A 15,413-nucleotide genomic window follows, 5' to 3' on the forward strand; every position below is an offset into this window, starting at 1 on the left:
TCTCTGCATTCTCTGACCAGCTCGAAGGCAGAGGCCACAACTCACTTCTGTATTCTAAAAGCCTAACACAGGTGTGACCCAATATACAGGGCGACACAATGCTGGCTGAATAGGTCACATTTAGAAGGTTCAAGAAGGAAGAGGAGCAAGCAGTTTCGGTGAGCTGACACTGACTAATATTTAATTAATACACACATTCAAGTAGGTGCCGACACTATTCTACGTAGTGTATTAGTCATGCTGAAGAAAAATAGTAATAGGGCTGCTACAAAGCAAGTTTCAGGAATAGGGACTATCAGCTACACTTATTTAGGCTTCACTCTGCCTTCTATTTTTAAAGGTATTGATTGATTTTAGAGAGAGGAGGAAGAGAGAGAGAAACATTAACCTGGATCACTCTGCCTTCTCATTTGCTCATTGAGCAAACTGGACAGAGGCTCAGGGTAATGAGACCACTCCTGAGTCACTGTGGTGATGACGGCCTCCTAACCCCATTTTATGAGTCAGCATTTCTTGAGCACTTACCTTGAGCCATGCATCATTATGGTGATTTCATTCAGTTCTTATAGGTGTTATTCCCATTCTATAGATAAGGCAATAGAGGCACAACAACATTACATAATTGACCCAAGGGCTCATAGCTAGACTATGACATGCCTAGAACTCAAACTCGCTGGTAGAAAGCTCCTAAGCACAACACTATTTGGCCTGAGGCATAAGGGGTACAATAAACCTACAGATCACAAGCTTTGGTGTTTCCCAATAATAAAAAATAAAAAATGAATTCTAAGTGTTTTAACACTATGAAAGCCCCTAAAGGTTCCCATGTAAGGTACACATTAGCAAAGAAAATGCATAAGCCATTACTGAAAACATCTCTGACTTTCAGTTCTCAGAACCTGAGCACGCCTGACCGCCAGGCTCACAATAGCAGCACAACCAGGAATCTGGTGACAGTGGCCATTCAACAGAAGTTCACGAAGCGCCAGGCACTCGGCTGCATACTGGGGTTGGGGTCCTTCCACTGAGAAAAACAAATTCTGGTGGGAGATATCATCAGAGGGACTTATAGGAACACCTTACTAAGGACAAGGCAAGGTACCTAATTCTTGTCCTGACCTCAACCCTTTTAAATGGCAGCTGAATGATTAAACCCCAAGTAAAGACAGCTAGCAGATGACAGGATAAGTAATTTTGACCGCCAGGTATGAGAAGATTAAGACACAGGGTCGATAGGGTGTCTACCACAGTGGTGGTAGAGAATTTAGTAAGGAAACCAGAAAGGGTAGGTAGTCAGGAGCCACTTACAATCCCCTCTGACCTATCAGGCAGAATATGACTAAAATTGAAGGTCATTAACAAATCAAGCAAAGCCCTCTGGCTATTTATGCCACACACCAGGCAGTACATCTATGACTCATAATACTATACAGCTTTGCCACGCACTAAGGGGCAAAAATCCGTGTTCACCCCATTCCTTTCCCTGGTAATACCTGATATCAAATAGCACATTAGAGTTATGAAGAACATTCACAAGCATTCCATCAATTGATGGTCCTTCCTGTGTAACAGCCAAGGAAATTCATCTACAACGTCTCATACTTGAAGAAGAGGGATTTAAAGAAGTTCTTGACTAGGTTCCCCTGCATCAAACTGCGGCTGTTTACGAAACACTTAATGGCAGGAGGATAATCTTAGGTATGAAAGCATTTGTTGAATGCAGTTTGCTGTGTTACGTTAACAGCAGCTGCTGATACTTAGCAATGCCGAAGTCCCAAATATTACGAAAGACAAGAAGTAAAGAACAGCTTTGAAATGACACTCTATTTGATCAGGTTCTGCAGGATTGTAAATATCACACACACTTTTCTCTGGATCCTTATAAAGCTTCTGCAAGATCACTGCACCTACAGTTTCAATTTGCAATTTCCTCAGCCCTCCTTTGAAGTTATTCTTGCCAATTACCTGGTGTTAATATTAATTAAATATAATTTGCAACTTGAAACGTGCTGTTATCAATGGAACTCAGCTGTAGAAATATAAAGTAAAATTTTCAATTGAATTAAAATGTGTCCTTTCATTCATGGTATTTTACAACATTAATACTTCTGTCAAATTGATTTTTGTCTGCTGGAAGTCATTTTTCCAAAGCACTGAACATCTGAAGGAAAAAGCTGCTCTTTCTGTATTCTTTTCACTGTGTCATTGAAAATACTTTGTTTTAATCTTGAAATGAATCCATTTCAGTTAATAGAAACTCAGTTCTTGTTTATAACCCAAGAGGGAAAAAATGCCTTCTTTTAAAATGGTATTGAGATAGTGCAAAAATATAACCAGTGGGCACTCTTCAACTGTATAATAGGAATGAATTTCCCTTACATTATTGTTTGACCCTCACCAAAAATAAATCACTATAAGCGTTTTGGCAAGCATCAGTTGTTTTATATATAAAAAATGAATTAATTGAGTTGCTCTATTGCATTAACATTTCAAACATATTGTGTCAACCCAATGACCTCTGTGGTCCCTTCCAACTCTGAGATTTTAAGATTCTGAATACATGCCAGACAATAGTTAGAAGCTTCCAGCATTTGCAAATTAGGGGGGGAAATGTCACATATGGCCGAAGATTTGACAGAATCAGGTCTATTCTGCCCCCTAAATGTGCGTGATGGCGACTTACAGGCCTGTCATCTTCAATAAACCATTCACAAGCATGACGACTGATTAAAGGAGGTATGTTGCCACACTGTGCAAATCGACAATGAAAAAATATCATGCTTTTCACAGATTCCTTTTATCTTCAAAGATCAAGCTTTAGCTCCCTTGCCCCTTATGATGATACTGGTAGGATTAACATTCATTATCCTGTCTTCTTTTTAAAAATAATATAACAAGGGAAGACAAAACAGTGAAAGAACCTGTCTAAAGACTCAGGGAAGTCATAGCTTGAGTCAGAAGCTACAAGCCCCAGAGCTGATGATAGAAAAGCATGAGCCTACATTATCAACCTCTTTATTACAATATCAATGAAAACATCATACCAGATAATTAAAACAAGACAGAATATTGGACTATGGTTGTAAAACTGAGGGTGTGGAAGATGGGTGATAGCTAAGCCTTAATATCCAGCAACAAGTAAGTTATTTCCTTCCCTCAAGCCAAAAAAAACTAAAGAGGTAAAGAAAGATATATTAGTCCCGAAAGGACTCTCTGGATGTCAGTAATTTTTCAGGTATTATCAAAAATCACAGCATTGGAAATATACAAAGCAGGGGGTTTGAACAGTCAGTACACCCCTGTACAGGAGGTGCTCACTGCTATCCTACCAGGAAGCTCTTGACTACCTAGGAGCCTGGGAAAGTCAGACAGCAGGATCCCATTACTACCCCAGTCTGGAACCTTGAATTATCCATTAGATAACCCCATCTACCCATGTAGTCAGAATTGGGAGAATAGAATTCTGTAACACTTCAAAGGAACTTCAGAACTGGTTATATTACGGGTTTCTCCATTAGCCAAATTCTGTCTACTTAGCACCCTTCCCATCCTTACTACTAACCTGTTGTCCTTCTGATCCACCTCCCATACCTCTTACTGGAAATGATCTCCCTAAGTACACTCTTCTTCATTATTACCCCTGTTAATGGGTATTAAAGTGTGTCTCCCAACAAGACATGCTCATATCTTAACCCCAAAACCTCAGCATGTGACCTTATATGGAAAATAGGTTCACCACAGATATACTTCGTTAAGATGAGGTCATGTTAGGAGGGGTGTAGAAGGGGTCATGTGTAGGAGGGGTCTTTAACCCAACATGACTGGCATCCTTACAAGAAGAGAATACACAAGTAGGGAGAAGATAGACATGTGATGACAAAGGAAGAAATGGGAGTGATACATCTACAAGCCAATGAACACCAGGGATTACTATCAAACATCAGAAGCTATCAGAAGCAAGGAGGAATTCTGCCCTACAATTCTCAGAAGCAGCATGGTTCTTCTGACACTTTGTTTCAGGTTTCTAGCCTCCAGAACTGTGATACAAAAGAGTTCTGTTAGTTTAAGCCACCTGGTTTGTGGTATTTTGTTATGGAAGTACTGGGAACTAGCATACCTTCTCTCAAGGATACTGCACCATACACGCAGTCAGCTATTCCCGCTCATAAGAGCTCTTGCTCTTCTATGAAAATCTGCTCAATATCTTTGATTTTTCCTCATCTACCATCATGGAAATATTCTTCAAAGGAGACCAAGGGCCCTCCCATGGCCATAAACCCATGAGAAGTGACTGCCACATGTTAAGCTTTCTGTTGCTAAGTCTAAGCCATTATTCCCATGTCTTTTTTTTTGTATCAATTTTATTTTTTCCAGCTTTGTTGCAGTTTAATTAACAAGTAAATATTATATAAATTTAAGGTTTACAATATGTTGTTTTCATACACTTATACATTGTGAAAAGATCACCACGATCAAGCTAGTTCACCTATCCATCACCTCACTTAGTTACTATTTTTTGTGTGTGGTGATAACACTTAAGATCAACTCTCCTACATAAAAGTGAGACTAAGAGACATTGATAAGAGTGTGGTGGTTATGGGGGGAGGGGGGAGAAGGAGAGGGGAAGGGGGAGGGGGAGGAGCACAAAGAAAACTAGATAGAAGGTGACAGAGGACAATCTGACTTTGGGCGATGGGTATGCAACATAATTGAATAACAAGATAACCTGGACATATTATCTTTGAATATATGTATCCTGATTTATTGATGTCGCCCCATTAAAAAAATAAAATTATTAAAAAAAAAAAAAAGATCAACTCTCCTAGCATGTCTCAGTATGGTATACAGGTATACAGTACAGTATCATTTACTACAGTTACAATTCTCCAGAGCTTATTGGTCCTGCATAACTGAAAGTTTGTATACTTTGTCCACCAGCTCCCCATTTCTCCCCCCTGCCCTATATCGGGCCAGGACTGACATTGCAATGGCCTCTCACTGGCCTCCTTACTTTCTGCTTCCCATTTGTACAATCTTGTCCACATCCTGATGGATCCCTCCCTACTGAGCATTTCCCTCCATGGCCAATAAAGATAGAAATACAACCTACAGGTGAAGTACTCAACTACGTGTCCATGTCAAACCTTCTTATTTTGTCTCCCATATCTCATTACACAAACTATGCTTCAGTCAAATTGTGCTATTTGCTGACCTCAGATATTTTTGCCTTCTCCAGGAAAAAAAAAAATCCTTCAGTAAAGGATGCATTGGGAAGAAACTATCACAGTGAGGATACTAAGAAGCTATTTGTCTTTATTTTATCAAATAACACCTGTCCCTGTCTTTCTCAGAAGGATCTTGACTAGAGAGGAGCTATCGCTGACATCTCTATTCATGACCATCTTTTGCTCATCAACTTCATTCTCCAAATTTAGGAAAGACACTTTCCCAAGTTTCAAATTTTGTTAAAATAAAAATGTTCTAATCAAACCATACAAGCAATTTATCACTAAACAGATTTTCATTTCACTACCATTCCATTATGATCTGTCTGAATTAATCAGACCTAAAACATAGGAAGCCTTGACTTACATTGAAATGTCTTAGTAATGAATGTCACCAGAGAGAAAAATTCAGAACACAGTATAGGAAAATTTGTAAGAGTTGGGCAAACATATAATTTTATTAATAGGCAGACACTCCAGAAAATAAATTTATTACTTAATTCCTACGTCAGAATACTAAAATTTTTTTTTTAAACCCACACTACTAACATGGTGACAGAGATGTCATCAATATTGTATCAAAAAAAGCAAACGTTACAAAACTAATGAATTTTTATTAGAGCTACCAGTTCACTTCAGAATGGGTTAAGCTGCAACCATTCCCCATTCCTATTAACATCAATGTCATGTAAAAGGTTTAATTTTCAGCTATTTTTGTTCTAGATAAAAATCTTTGTCATTAAAATGAGGAACGATTTTGATATTTAATATATTCCATGGCATACTCTAGTGTGGCACTAATTTGGCCTTTTCAGTATTCTGCATATTAATTGACAGTCCAGCCCTCCTCCATTCCCCAGCTAAGTGAGAAGGGAAATAGAATGGACAGCCAATCAAGTCACAGAATACTGACAGAATCAACGTAGAAGAAACATGTCACGCTAATCAGGAGCATACACATAGCACTAAAATTATTTTCTCCCATGAAAATGATGAAGATAGAAACGGGAATAATGAGTTGTCCCACCTGAATCCTTTTATGTGACTGTATTACTAAAGTACAGCCATGCTCCCTAAAAAGTGAAACTAGTAACTCTTACTTTAGTCAAAACAATAAACCTTCACTCTCACTTGACATTTAGAACATGCATTTTATCAGATTCTCCAACAATTGGGAAATCGTGTCCTGTATTTAATTTTTCATAGTCATCTATGTCATGCACACAAAATGTGTCCTCTAGTTGAAGAATATAAAGGGTCCTACAGAAGATGTAAAATTAGCCTGACCAGGCAGTGGTGCAGTGGATAGAGCATCAGACTGGGATGCAGAAGACCCAGGTTCAAGACACTGAGGTCGCCAGTTTGAGTGTGGGCTCATCTGGTTTGAGCAAATCCCAACAGCTTGGACCCAAGGTTGCTGGCTTAAGTGAGGGGTTACTCGGTCTGCTGAAGACCCACAGTCAAGGCACATATGAGAAAGCAATCAATGAACAACTAAGGTGTTGCAACGAAAAACTGATGATTGATGCTTCTCATCTCTCTCCGTTCCTGCCTGTCTGTCCCTGTCTATCCCTCTCTCTGACTCTCTTTCTGTCTCTGAAAAAAAAAAGATGTAAAATTAAAATACATACTCTATTAGTTGCCTTTTCTTGTTGAATTATCATTCTGTTGACAACTGCCATCAGCTGCTTAAATAATGCATTAACCGTAATTCCAGAAGTTATTATTCTCATGGCAGTGACCATTTTCTCTAAGGATAAAGATGAGATTCTAAACCAAGAAGGTAATATAGTTTGCCAGTATTTAAAGTGTTTTGAATCATTTTCATAGCAATAGCGATATAATTTTAAATTCCAAAGAGCAAACATTATGGCATCATGGACACTTACAACAGGTGTGAATAGCTGTCCAATTCAGTTAACCCGCTCTGTCTGACAACGCCAGGCCTTTCGCTCCTTTTCTAAGTTGTATGAAACAGCACAGCACTAGAACAAACTATAACCCTACTAAATATTGCGTGAAATAAATTTCCATGCCCTATTGTATGCAAAACAGATCCCAGGTATCTGCAAATCTTTCAAGAGAAGACCTTACCCCAATAAATTATTCCAATAACTCTTTGTCCTCGCTAATTATGGAAAAGTCCAAATCACTCTCATGATCTTTTCCTGAGTTGATGTCTCCAAAAGAGACAATACATTATCAACATAATTTCTTTCTCCAAGAGCAAAATTACTCTAAACAGACAACAGCCACTTTCATTTTCCCAGAAAATGTATGCTTAAAGAAAAAAATTTATAAATTCTATTCAGTAATTCTTAATAAGAGTAATAGTATTTGTTAAATGGCAATAATGTCTCCTTTCATCCACAAGCTTATGTTGTTGACCAATCAGCACTAAGATGTGCCCTCTAAGTCATTTTTTGGTTTGTTTTTTTTTCTACACAGTGGAATGGATTTACAACTTCATAAATAAACATGCACCTGCTGAAATGCCTACAGAGACTTGGATAAGCCCCCTTGAAAAATGTCCAGAGTGCATTTTATCGGTACCTTGCTCTAATGAAGTTTTTACATTTGTCCTTCATCTCACTGTAAGCTTTAGTGTTCAAGGTAAGGAAAAAAGTACAAGAAGTCAAATATGACAATAAGAATATCCTTTAAGCATAGCCTTGGGGGTTACTTCAGTATTGTTTTAAAATGATCACCAGTCTTCATCCCTCCAGAGCCAAATGTAAATTCGGCTGCCTTTTTTTTTTTAAATTTAATGACTTGTTAATGTAAACTTCCATCCAGAACAATAAAAAAATGCATCACTTATTCAAATTTATAGTGGCTCTAATGTGCCAGCAGACTCCCTCATCAAAACAGACAACTTTAAAAAATGTCCACCAGAGTCAGGAGCTCAATTTCCTAAATTAGCACCACAGTGTCACCTTGCTAGACCATGAACAACACAATCATTTATAATAAACGCAGCTTCCCCCTAGAGTGGACAGCCTGGGTCGTGCTTCTGTAGGAGCTGCAATAATTCCATACAGAACAGAGAGCGCTTGAAGATGCTAAGGCTTCCACAACACAATCATCTGGTAGATTCATGCTTACCGATCTCCCTCGAAATCTGGGTGAATGCCTCCACTCCACTCTCTCCATAGTTGCCCTCAGAAGCCAGAGTTGACACATAATTCCACCCCAGTGCCGTCACAATGTCCACCATGGCTTGCGCTTGGTAGGAGTCAGGTGGGACCACCCTAGAGAAGAAGTCATACCTGGTGTTGTCACTTAGCTCAGGGGCTGTGGATGCATAGCTGATTTGAGGTATCTGCAAAAGAAATGACAGGTCATTTCAACCCATGAGGAATCATGTGGAATGATGGATTGTCACAAGAGACTGAACAGCCAGAACCAGATCAGAAACCTAGGTGCAGAAACTGAAGCTCAAATGAGGTTTTATGACCAACAATTTAATTAGACTGTGTTCTATAATGGCCAGTATGCTTTCAATGCACATTTCTAAACAGTGAGAAGGAACTCAGTTTTATTTCAACCTCTGTTGTTTCTGAAAGCAAAGCAAAATATTTGTGCTTGTTGTTGTTGTTGCTGCTTTTTTACTCTTTATGTGATAAGTTCTGGTGTAGAAATGAGGCAGAAATAAAGGTATAATGCATCCATGCATCAGAAAAGGTCACCTCTGAAACTGTCTTTGGATTTAGGACATAAAGTCTATACCATGATGAACAGAGACTTTAATATGAGATTTTTTTGCACTTGATACCATTTCAGTTTAAGGATTTATGTTTGGTAAGTTATCTTAAATATATAGTTTTGCGAATTCAGTCTCTGATTATTAATACAGTGTGTCTGTAAAGTCATGGTGTACTTTTGACTGGTCACAGTGAAATCTGCACCAAATAAAAGGAAAACTCTCCCAATTTCATACCTATTCAATGCAGTTTGATGTGGGTTCATGCACAGATTTTTTAGGGCTCCTTAGGTAGCTATCCCATGCCTCTACAGACTCGTCACTGACTGATGGCCTACCAGAACGGGGTTTCTCCACCAAACTTCCGGTTTCCTTCAACTGCTTGTCCCACCAAGTAAGAATGTTATTCCTATGTGGCTTCATTATAAACGCGCCAATATTCACGTTGCACTTTGGTCATGGATTCGAATTTAGCAAGCCACAGAACACACTAAACTTTCCTCTGTACCGTCCACATATTGACTGGCATGGCTGTGGGCTGCTCCGCTGTATACATGGTGTTATGTCATCATCTGTGCAGGCACACATGCTGCCACATCATCCTACAGAAACTGGGAGGGTTTTCCTTTTATTTGGTGCAGACTTCACATTTCTATTGTCTTTTGTTGCTTTCCTGTGACCGGTCAAAAGTGCACCATGACTTTACGGACACACTATATAATGATTGAGTACCACAGCAAGATTTGGGAAAAGCCAACTGTGTATCTTCTAATAAAAACATTTTCCAACCTCCCAAAAACATCACAAAACAGGAATTCATGCAATAATTCCTTTGGGGAAAGAGATTATTTTCTGAATTAAGGGGGCAAATTGCTAGTCTTCAAAACTAGGATACTATGTCTCTTCTCCTAAATATATTCAAAATGAGTAACAAATTAACTACATGTCCCAAGTCTCCCCCTAAAAAAATTTTTTTTTGTATTTTTCCAAAGCTAGAAGCAAGGAGGCAGTCAGACTCCCACATGCACTCAACCAGGATCCACCCGGCATGCCCACCAGGGGGCGATGTTCAGCCCATCTGGGGCATTGCTCCTTTGCGGCCAGAGCCATTCTAGCACCTGAGGCAGAGACTATGGAGCCACCCTCAGCACTTGAGCCAACTTTGTTCCAATGAAGCCTTGGCTGTGGGAAGGGAAGAGAGAGACAAAGAGGAAGGAGAGGGGGAAGGTTGGAGAAGCAGATGGGCACTTCTCCTGTGTGCTTTCACCAGGAATTGAACCTGGGACTTCCACATACCAGGCCGACGCTCTACCGCTGAGCCAACCAGCCAGGGTCCCCCTAAAAAACCTTTTAAAATGTAACATTCAGTCATATATTAATGTGGGGGAGAACTCTTTTTAAATTTTTATTTATTTTTATTCATTTTAGAGAGAAAAGAAGGGAGAGAGAGAAACACTCATTTGTTGTTCTACTTACTAAGCATTCATTGGTTGATTCTTGTGTGTGCCCTGACTGGTGATTAAACCCACAAAACCTTGTTGTATTGGGACGATGCTCTGACCTACTAAGCTAACTAGCCAGGACCCAAGTGAAGACTCTTAATCTAAGGTAGTTGCTAAAGAAGTACCATGAAAACACAGAAAGTCCAGACAGGGCACAAAAAATGCAGGAAACCTGGCAAACAAGACAGGAAAGAACATTGCAGTCATAGGGAACTACATGTCCAAAGACACAGAGTCAAAAAAGGGCATGGCAGACTCCAGGAACTGCAGCTCTTCAGACGGCAGGAATGTAGGGTACCAAGGGAGGAATGTCAGAAAATAAAACTGCACTTCTAGACAGAAAGTAGATGATGAAGGGATAAAAGGAAAGGAATAGAGCCTAGTAAGTATCTAAGAGACAAGGAAAGGTGTAGGCGTCGAGGAGCAAGGTGGACTGACTCTCAGTTCTATGACTTTGGTAACTAAGATAGATGATTTTTGCTATTTACCAAGATAGATTTTAAAAAGAGAGAGATTTGTCAGACAAAAAAAAAGAAAAAGAAAAATGGTGCGTTTAACTTTTGATTTGCTTCTTTTGAAATTCTTGTGAGATGAATGAAAGCAACTACATAGTGGGGAATACTATTGGCGGATCTGGAGTTGAAGAGCATCTTTCAGACTGGAGATGAGGAAAGGTGAGACCATAGTAGAGGTGGTAGTTCAAGCATGTGATCACCCAAGAAACATACAGAGAGAAAGGAGAAGGGTAATTTGGGAGGGTGAGCTGTGCAACTGTGGGGTGAAAGTTCAGAGGTCAAAATGACTACAAGATAGATGTCCTAACTCAGGCTACGTAGTTGAAGATGCAAGTTTAACTCATACATAAAACAATCTGCTCTCTATCAGATCCTGCAGCTAATGTCAGCATTGTGATGTCAAAGAACCTGCAGTTCTCTCTTCCCTTATAGGTCATCACTGTCTGTGGGATACAACTGTCAACCACTACCCCCTGACCAAATGATTGCCAATCTGTGAAAAGCCCTCAGCATAACATCTGGATTTCCTAGATTCAGAGAGTCCTACACCATACTGGTGGCCAGGGAAGTGACATTGAACTTCCCAAGATTAAAAAAAAAAAAAAAAAAAAAAGCCTCTGTTATTCAGGAAGCAGAAGGCTGTGCTTGGAGCTCTCCAGGGTGCTGCAGCATGCATTCAGCTTTTGTACAACCTGTATCTATCTACATCAGGGGTTGGAAACCTATGTGGCTCTTTTGATGGCTGCATCTGGCTCACAGATAAATCTTTAATAAAAAAAATAATAACGTAAAAAATATAAAACATTCTCATGTATTTACAATCCATTCATTTCCTACCACTCATGTTCATGGTTATGAGTGGCTGGAGCCAATCACAGCTGTCCTCCGGGACAACACCAAATTTTTATTGGATAATGCATAATGTACACGGATCATTGTGAGGTCACGAAGTAAACTTCCCTCCTTTTAATCAACTAGTCAGCTAGCTAATTGCAGAAACCCTTTTGACGAAGAAGATGGCTAAAAGAAAAAAAGATGAGGAGTATCATACTTTTCAGTAGGAATGGACAGAGGAATTCACCTTTGTGGAGAGAGCAGGTTCTGCAGTGTGTCTAATATGCAATGATAAAATTGCATTGATGAAATGGTCAAATATAAAGTGGCACTTTGACACACGCCATACTACATTTGCATCGAAATATCCAGCGGGGGACAGCAGGAAGAAAGCATGTCAAGAGCTACTGTGCAGAGTGCAAGCTAGTCAGCAACAACTCCGTGTTTGGACCCAACAAGGTGACTGGAATTCGGCTAGCTTTGCTGGTGCTTTAGCAATTGTGAGAAACGGAAAGCCATTCACAGATGGGAAGTATGCCAAAACATTCATGCTTGATGTTGCCAATGAACTTTTTGACGACTTTTCAGATAAACACAAGAAAATCAAATGAATAAAAAACATGCCTCTGTCGGCAAGAACAGTTCACGATTGTACCATCATGACGGCAAATCAAACTAAGGCAACACAAGTGAAGGACACAAATGCAGCACCATTCTTTTCTCTCACTTTGGATGAGTCAACAGATGTAAGCCATTTATCCCAGTTCAGCATGATTGCAAGGTATGCTGTCAGTGACACACTACATGAAGAAAGTCTTGCTGTTTTGCCTATGAAAGAGACAACAAGAGGGGAGGATTTATTCAAATATTTCACTGAGTTCACTAAAGAAAAAAATCTACTGATGGATAAACTTATTTCGGTGTGTACTGATGGCTCTCCATGCATGGTGGGGGAAAAACAGAGGATTTGTAGCGCTTCTTCATGAACATGAAAAGAGACTCATTCTAAGTTTTCACTGCATCCTACATCAGGAGGCACTTTGTGCTCAGATGAGTGGCGAGCAGCTTGGTGAGGTGATGTCACTGGTCATTTGGGTGGTTAACTTTATTGTTGCCCGAGCTTTAAATGATCGCCAGTTTAAAACACTGCTGGATACAGTTGGGGATAATTATCCTGGTCTGCTTCTGCACAGCAATGTGCATTCGTTGTCAAGAGGGAAGGTGCTCAGCCATTTTGCAGTTTGTCTGAGTGAAATCCGGACTTTTCTTGAAATGAAAAATGTCGAGCATCCTGAGTTAACTTGACAATACAGTCTTATCCCTTCAACAAGCAGTGTTTGCATTTGAAAACAAGCTGGAACTCTTCGTGGCTGACATTGAAACAGGTCGTTTACTACACTTTGAAAAACTGGGAGAGTTTAAAGATGCATACACAGCAAGTGACCCTGCTCAACATCTTGATCTCCAGCAGCTAGTGGGCTTCACATCTAATCTCCTGCAGTCATTCAAAGTGCGCTTTGGAGAATTTCATGAGCGCACTCATCTTTTTAAGTTCATCACCCATCCACATGAGTGTGCAGTGGACAGTGCCAACCTGAGTTACATCCCCGGTGTCTCTGTCAGAGATTTTGAGCTACAGCTGCTGACCTAAAGGCCTCAGACATGTGGGTGAATAAGTTCAAGTCACTGAATGAAGATTTGGAAAGACTTGCACAATAGCAAGCAGAGTTGGCGAGCAAACACAAGTGGGGAGAAATGAAAAAACTTCAACCCGCGGACCAGTTGATTGTCAAAACTTGTAACATGCTTCCCGTCACATACAACACACTGCAGCATGTGAGTATTGCTTTACTGACAATGTTTGGCTCTACGTATGCATGTGAGCAGTCTTTCTCACATCTAAAGAATGTTAAGACCAACCTACGATCACGTTTAATGGATGGAAGTCTCAACGCCTGCAAGAAGCTTAACCTCACCACATATCAACCAGACTACAAAGCCATCAGCAAAACCATGCAGCACCAGAAGTCACATTAATGGTAAGAAGTACTTTATTCATCATTGGAGAGCAACAGCATAACAACGTTATTAAAAAGAATTCAGAGACTTATTGTACTTTAAAAGTGTTGGTCTTACATAAAATGCACACATTTACTTATATATAGTGTTAAACATATTGTATGGCTCTCACGGAATTACATTTTAAAATATGTGGTGTTCATGGCTCTCTCAGCCAAAAAGGTTCCCGACCCCTGATCTACATTGACTGTAACAATGAGTTAATCTATTTACTCCCCAATTATTCCTGGTCCTGTTCGCCTAGTGGGACCATGTTAACCTGCTTGTTAACATTATAGACCCATAAAAACCAATATGATCTGCCTCCTTCCTGCCCCTCTTTTCTCTGCCAGACACAGAGGCCACCTCTTGGCAGATTTTTCCCTTGATTAGGCTTCGTGTCTTTGTAATACATGACTACTGAGCAAGGACACGCCTCCACATCTCTAACTACACACCAAATCTTGGCCTTTTGCACCTTTCCTTGCTTACTTCTAAAGGACCTGGGAAATAGACAATAGATGATTCAGTAAGATCTACTCTTTCGTAGATAAAAGTTTCCAAAAGATCAAGGCATGTACATTTCTATGCTCCAATAAAAGATGGTCAGCAGCTTGACCTTCACTTTGGAAGGAATTCTGCACACTGTGAATGTGGTGTGTGAGTATGTGTTTGTGTGTGCAGGGCAGCACGGTACAGCAGATGATGTGGCATATTTCCTCACCCTATTTGGATATGTAATAATCCTCCTGCTGAGGATTATTCAGAGTCCAGTAGCTGAGGAGCGACTCAGAGTCCAGCAGTAAACTGCCTTACACAGCCCTCAGCCTGCCTATAATAATGAGCCACCCTTTCTAAAAATGAGCACAAAGTGTGAAAATTGAGTGTTTGAAATCAAAATTAATTATCTCAAATTACTACCTTCAGTCAGTCACTTTCCAGGTTGTTTAATTAGCAATCAGCATCATGTTTAGTATTAATTAAACAGGTGTAAAGGATGTACAAAATAAAAGTGCAGATAGAAAGTGGTTGACTAGGTGGGTAAAGGACTTTCTCCTCAAACTCTTGAAGAGTTTAGTCTTTGCCTATCCACTCACAGAAGAGTAATGTGGGAGTACGTGTCTGTATTTTCATTGCTCCACATTTGCTAGGTCGCCATTTGCAATAATAGACATCAAGGTATGTTGATCGTATTTCAAGACAACTTTTCAAGTTGTCATGAAGTCACACCTTATCTTCATTTTATTGTGGTCAACCACTAAACATTGGCTCATTAAGCATTTTACTTTCTGTGCCAGCATCCCCAATATTCCCATCACCCTCAAATTAAATCCCTACTGGCAAGTGAAGTAGGAATTTTTTAAAACCTGGGATGTTTTCTTTTCCTTTCCCTTACACTAAATCCATCAGTCCCTTTACCCTGGAGGTCTCATCTACCAGAAACAACAACAACAATGCTAAAAAAAGGTTGTGGATGGGGAAGAGAAGTAGGGAGAAAAACGAGAGGGGAAAGAAAAGAAGGTATTAGGAAAAGCATCCTGCATCAGCTTCCTCATCCTTTGGAATAAGGAGCATC

General features: G+C 39.8%; 1 protein-coding gene across 1 annotated transcript in view; it reads right to left on the reverse strand.

Annotated features, from left to right (window-relative positions):
* The window catches only part of GRM8 (glutamate metabotropic receptor 8), an 846,090-nt gene that overhangs the window by 656,040 nt on the left and 174,637 nt on the right, over positions 1-15,413 (reverse strand). Inside the window, exon 3 of the mRNA XM_066262217.1 lies at positions 8,331-8,547. Within this exon, the coding sequence (XP_066118314.1) occupies positions 8,331-8,547 (217 nt within the window). The remainder of the gene's footprint in view (positions 1-8,330; positions 8,548-15,413) is intronic.

This window comes from Saccopteryx bilineata, chromosome 2 (assembly GCF_036850765.1).
Source record: "Saccopteryx bilineata isolate mSacBil1 chromosome 2, mSacBil1_pri_phased_curated, whole genome shotgun sequence".
Lineage (NCBI taxonomy): Eukaryota > Metazoa > Chordata > Mammalia > Chiroptera > Emballonuridae > Saccopteryx > Saccopteryx bilineata.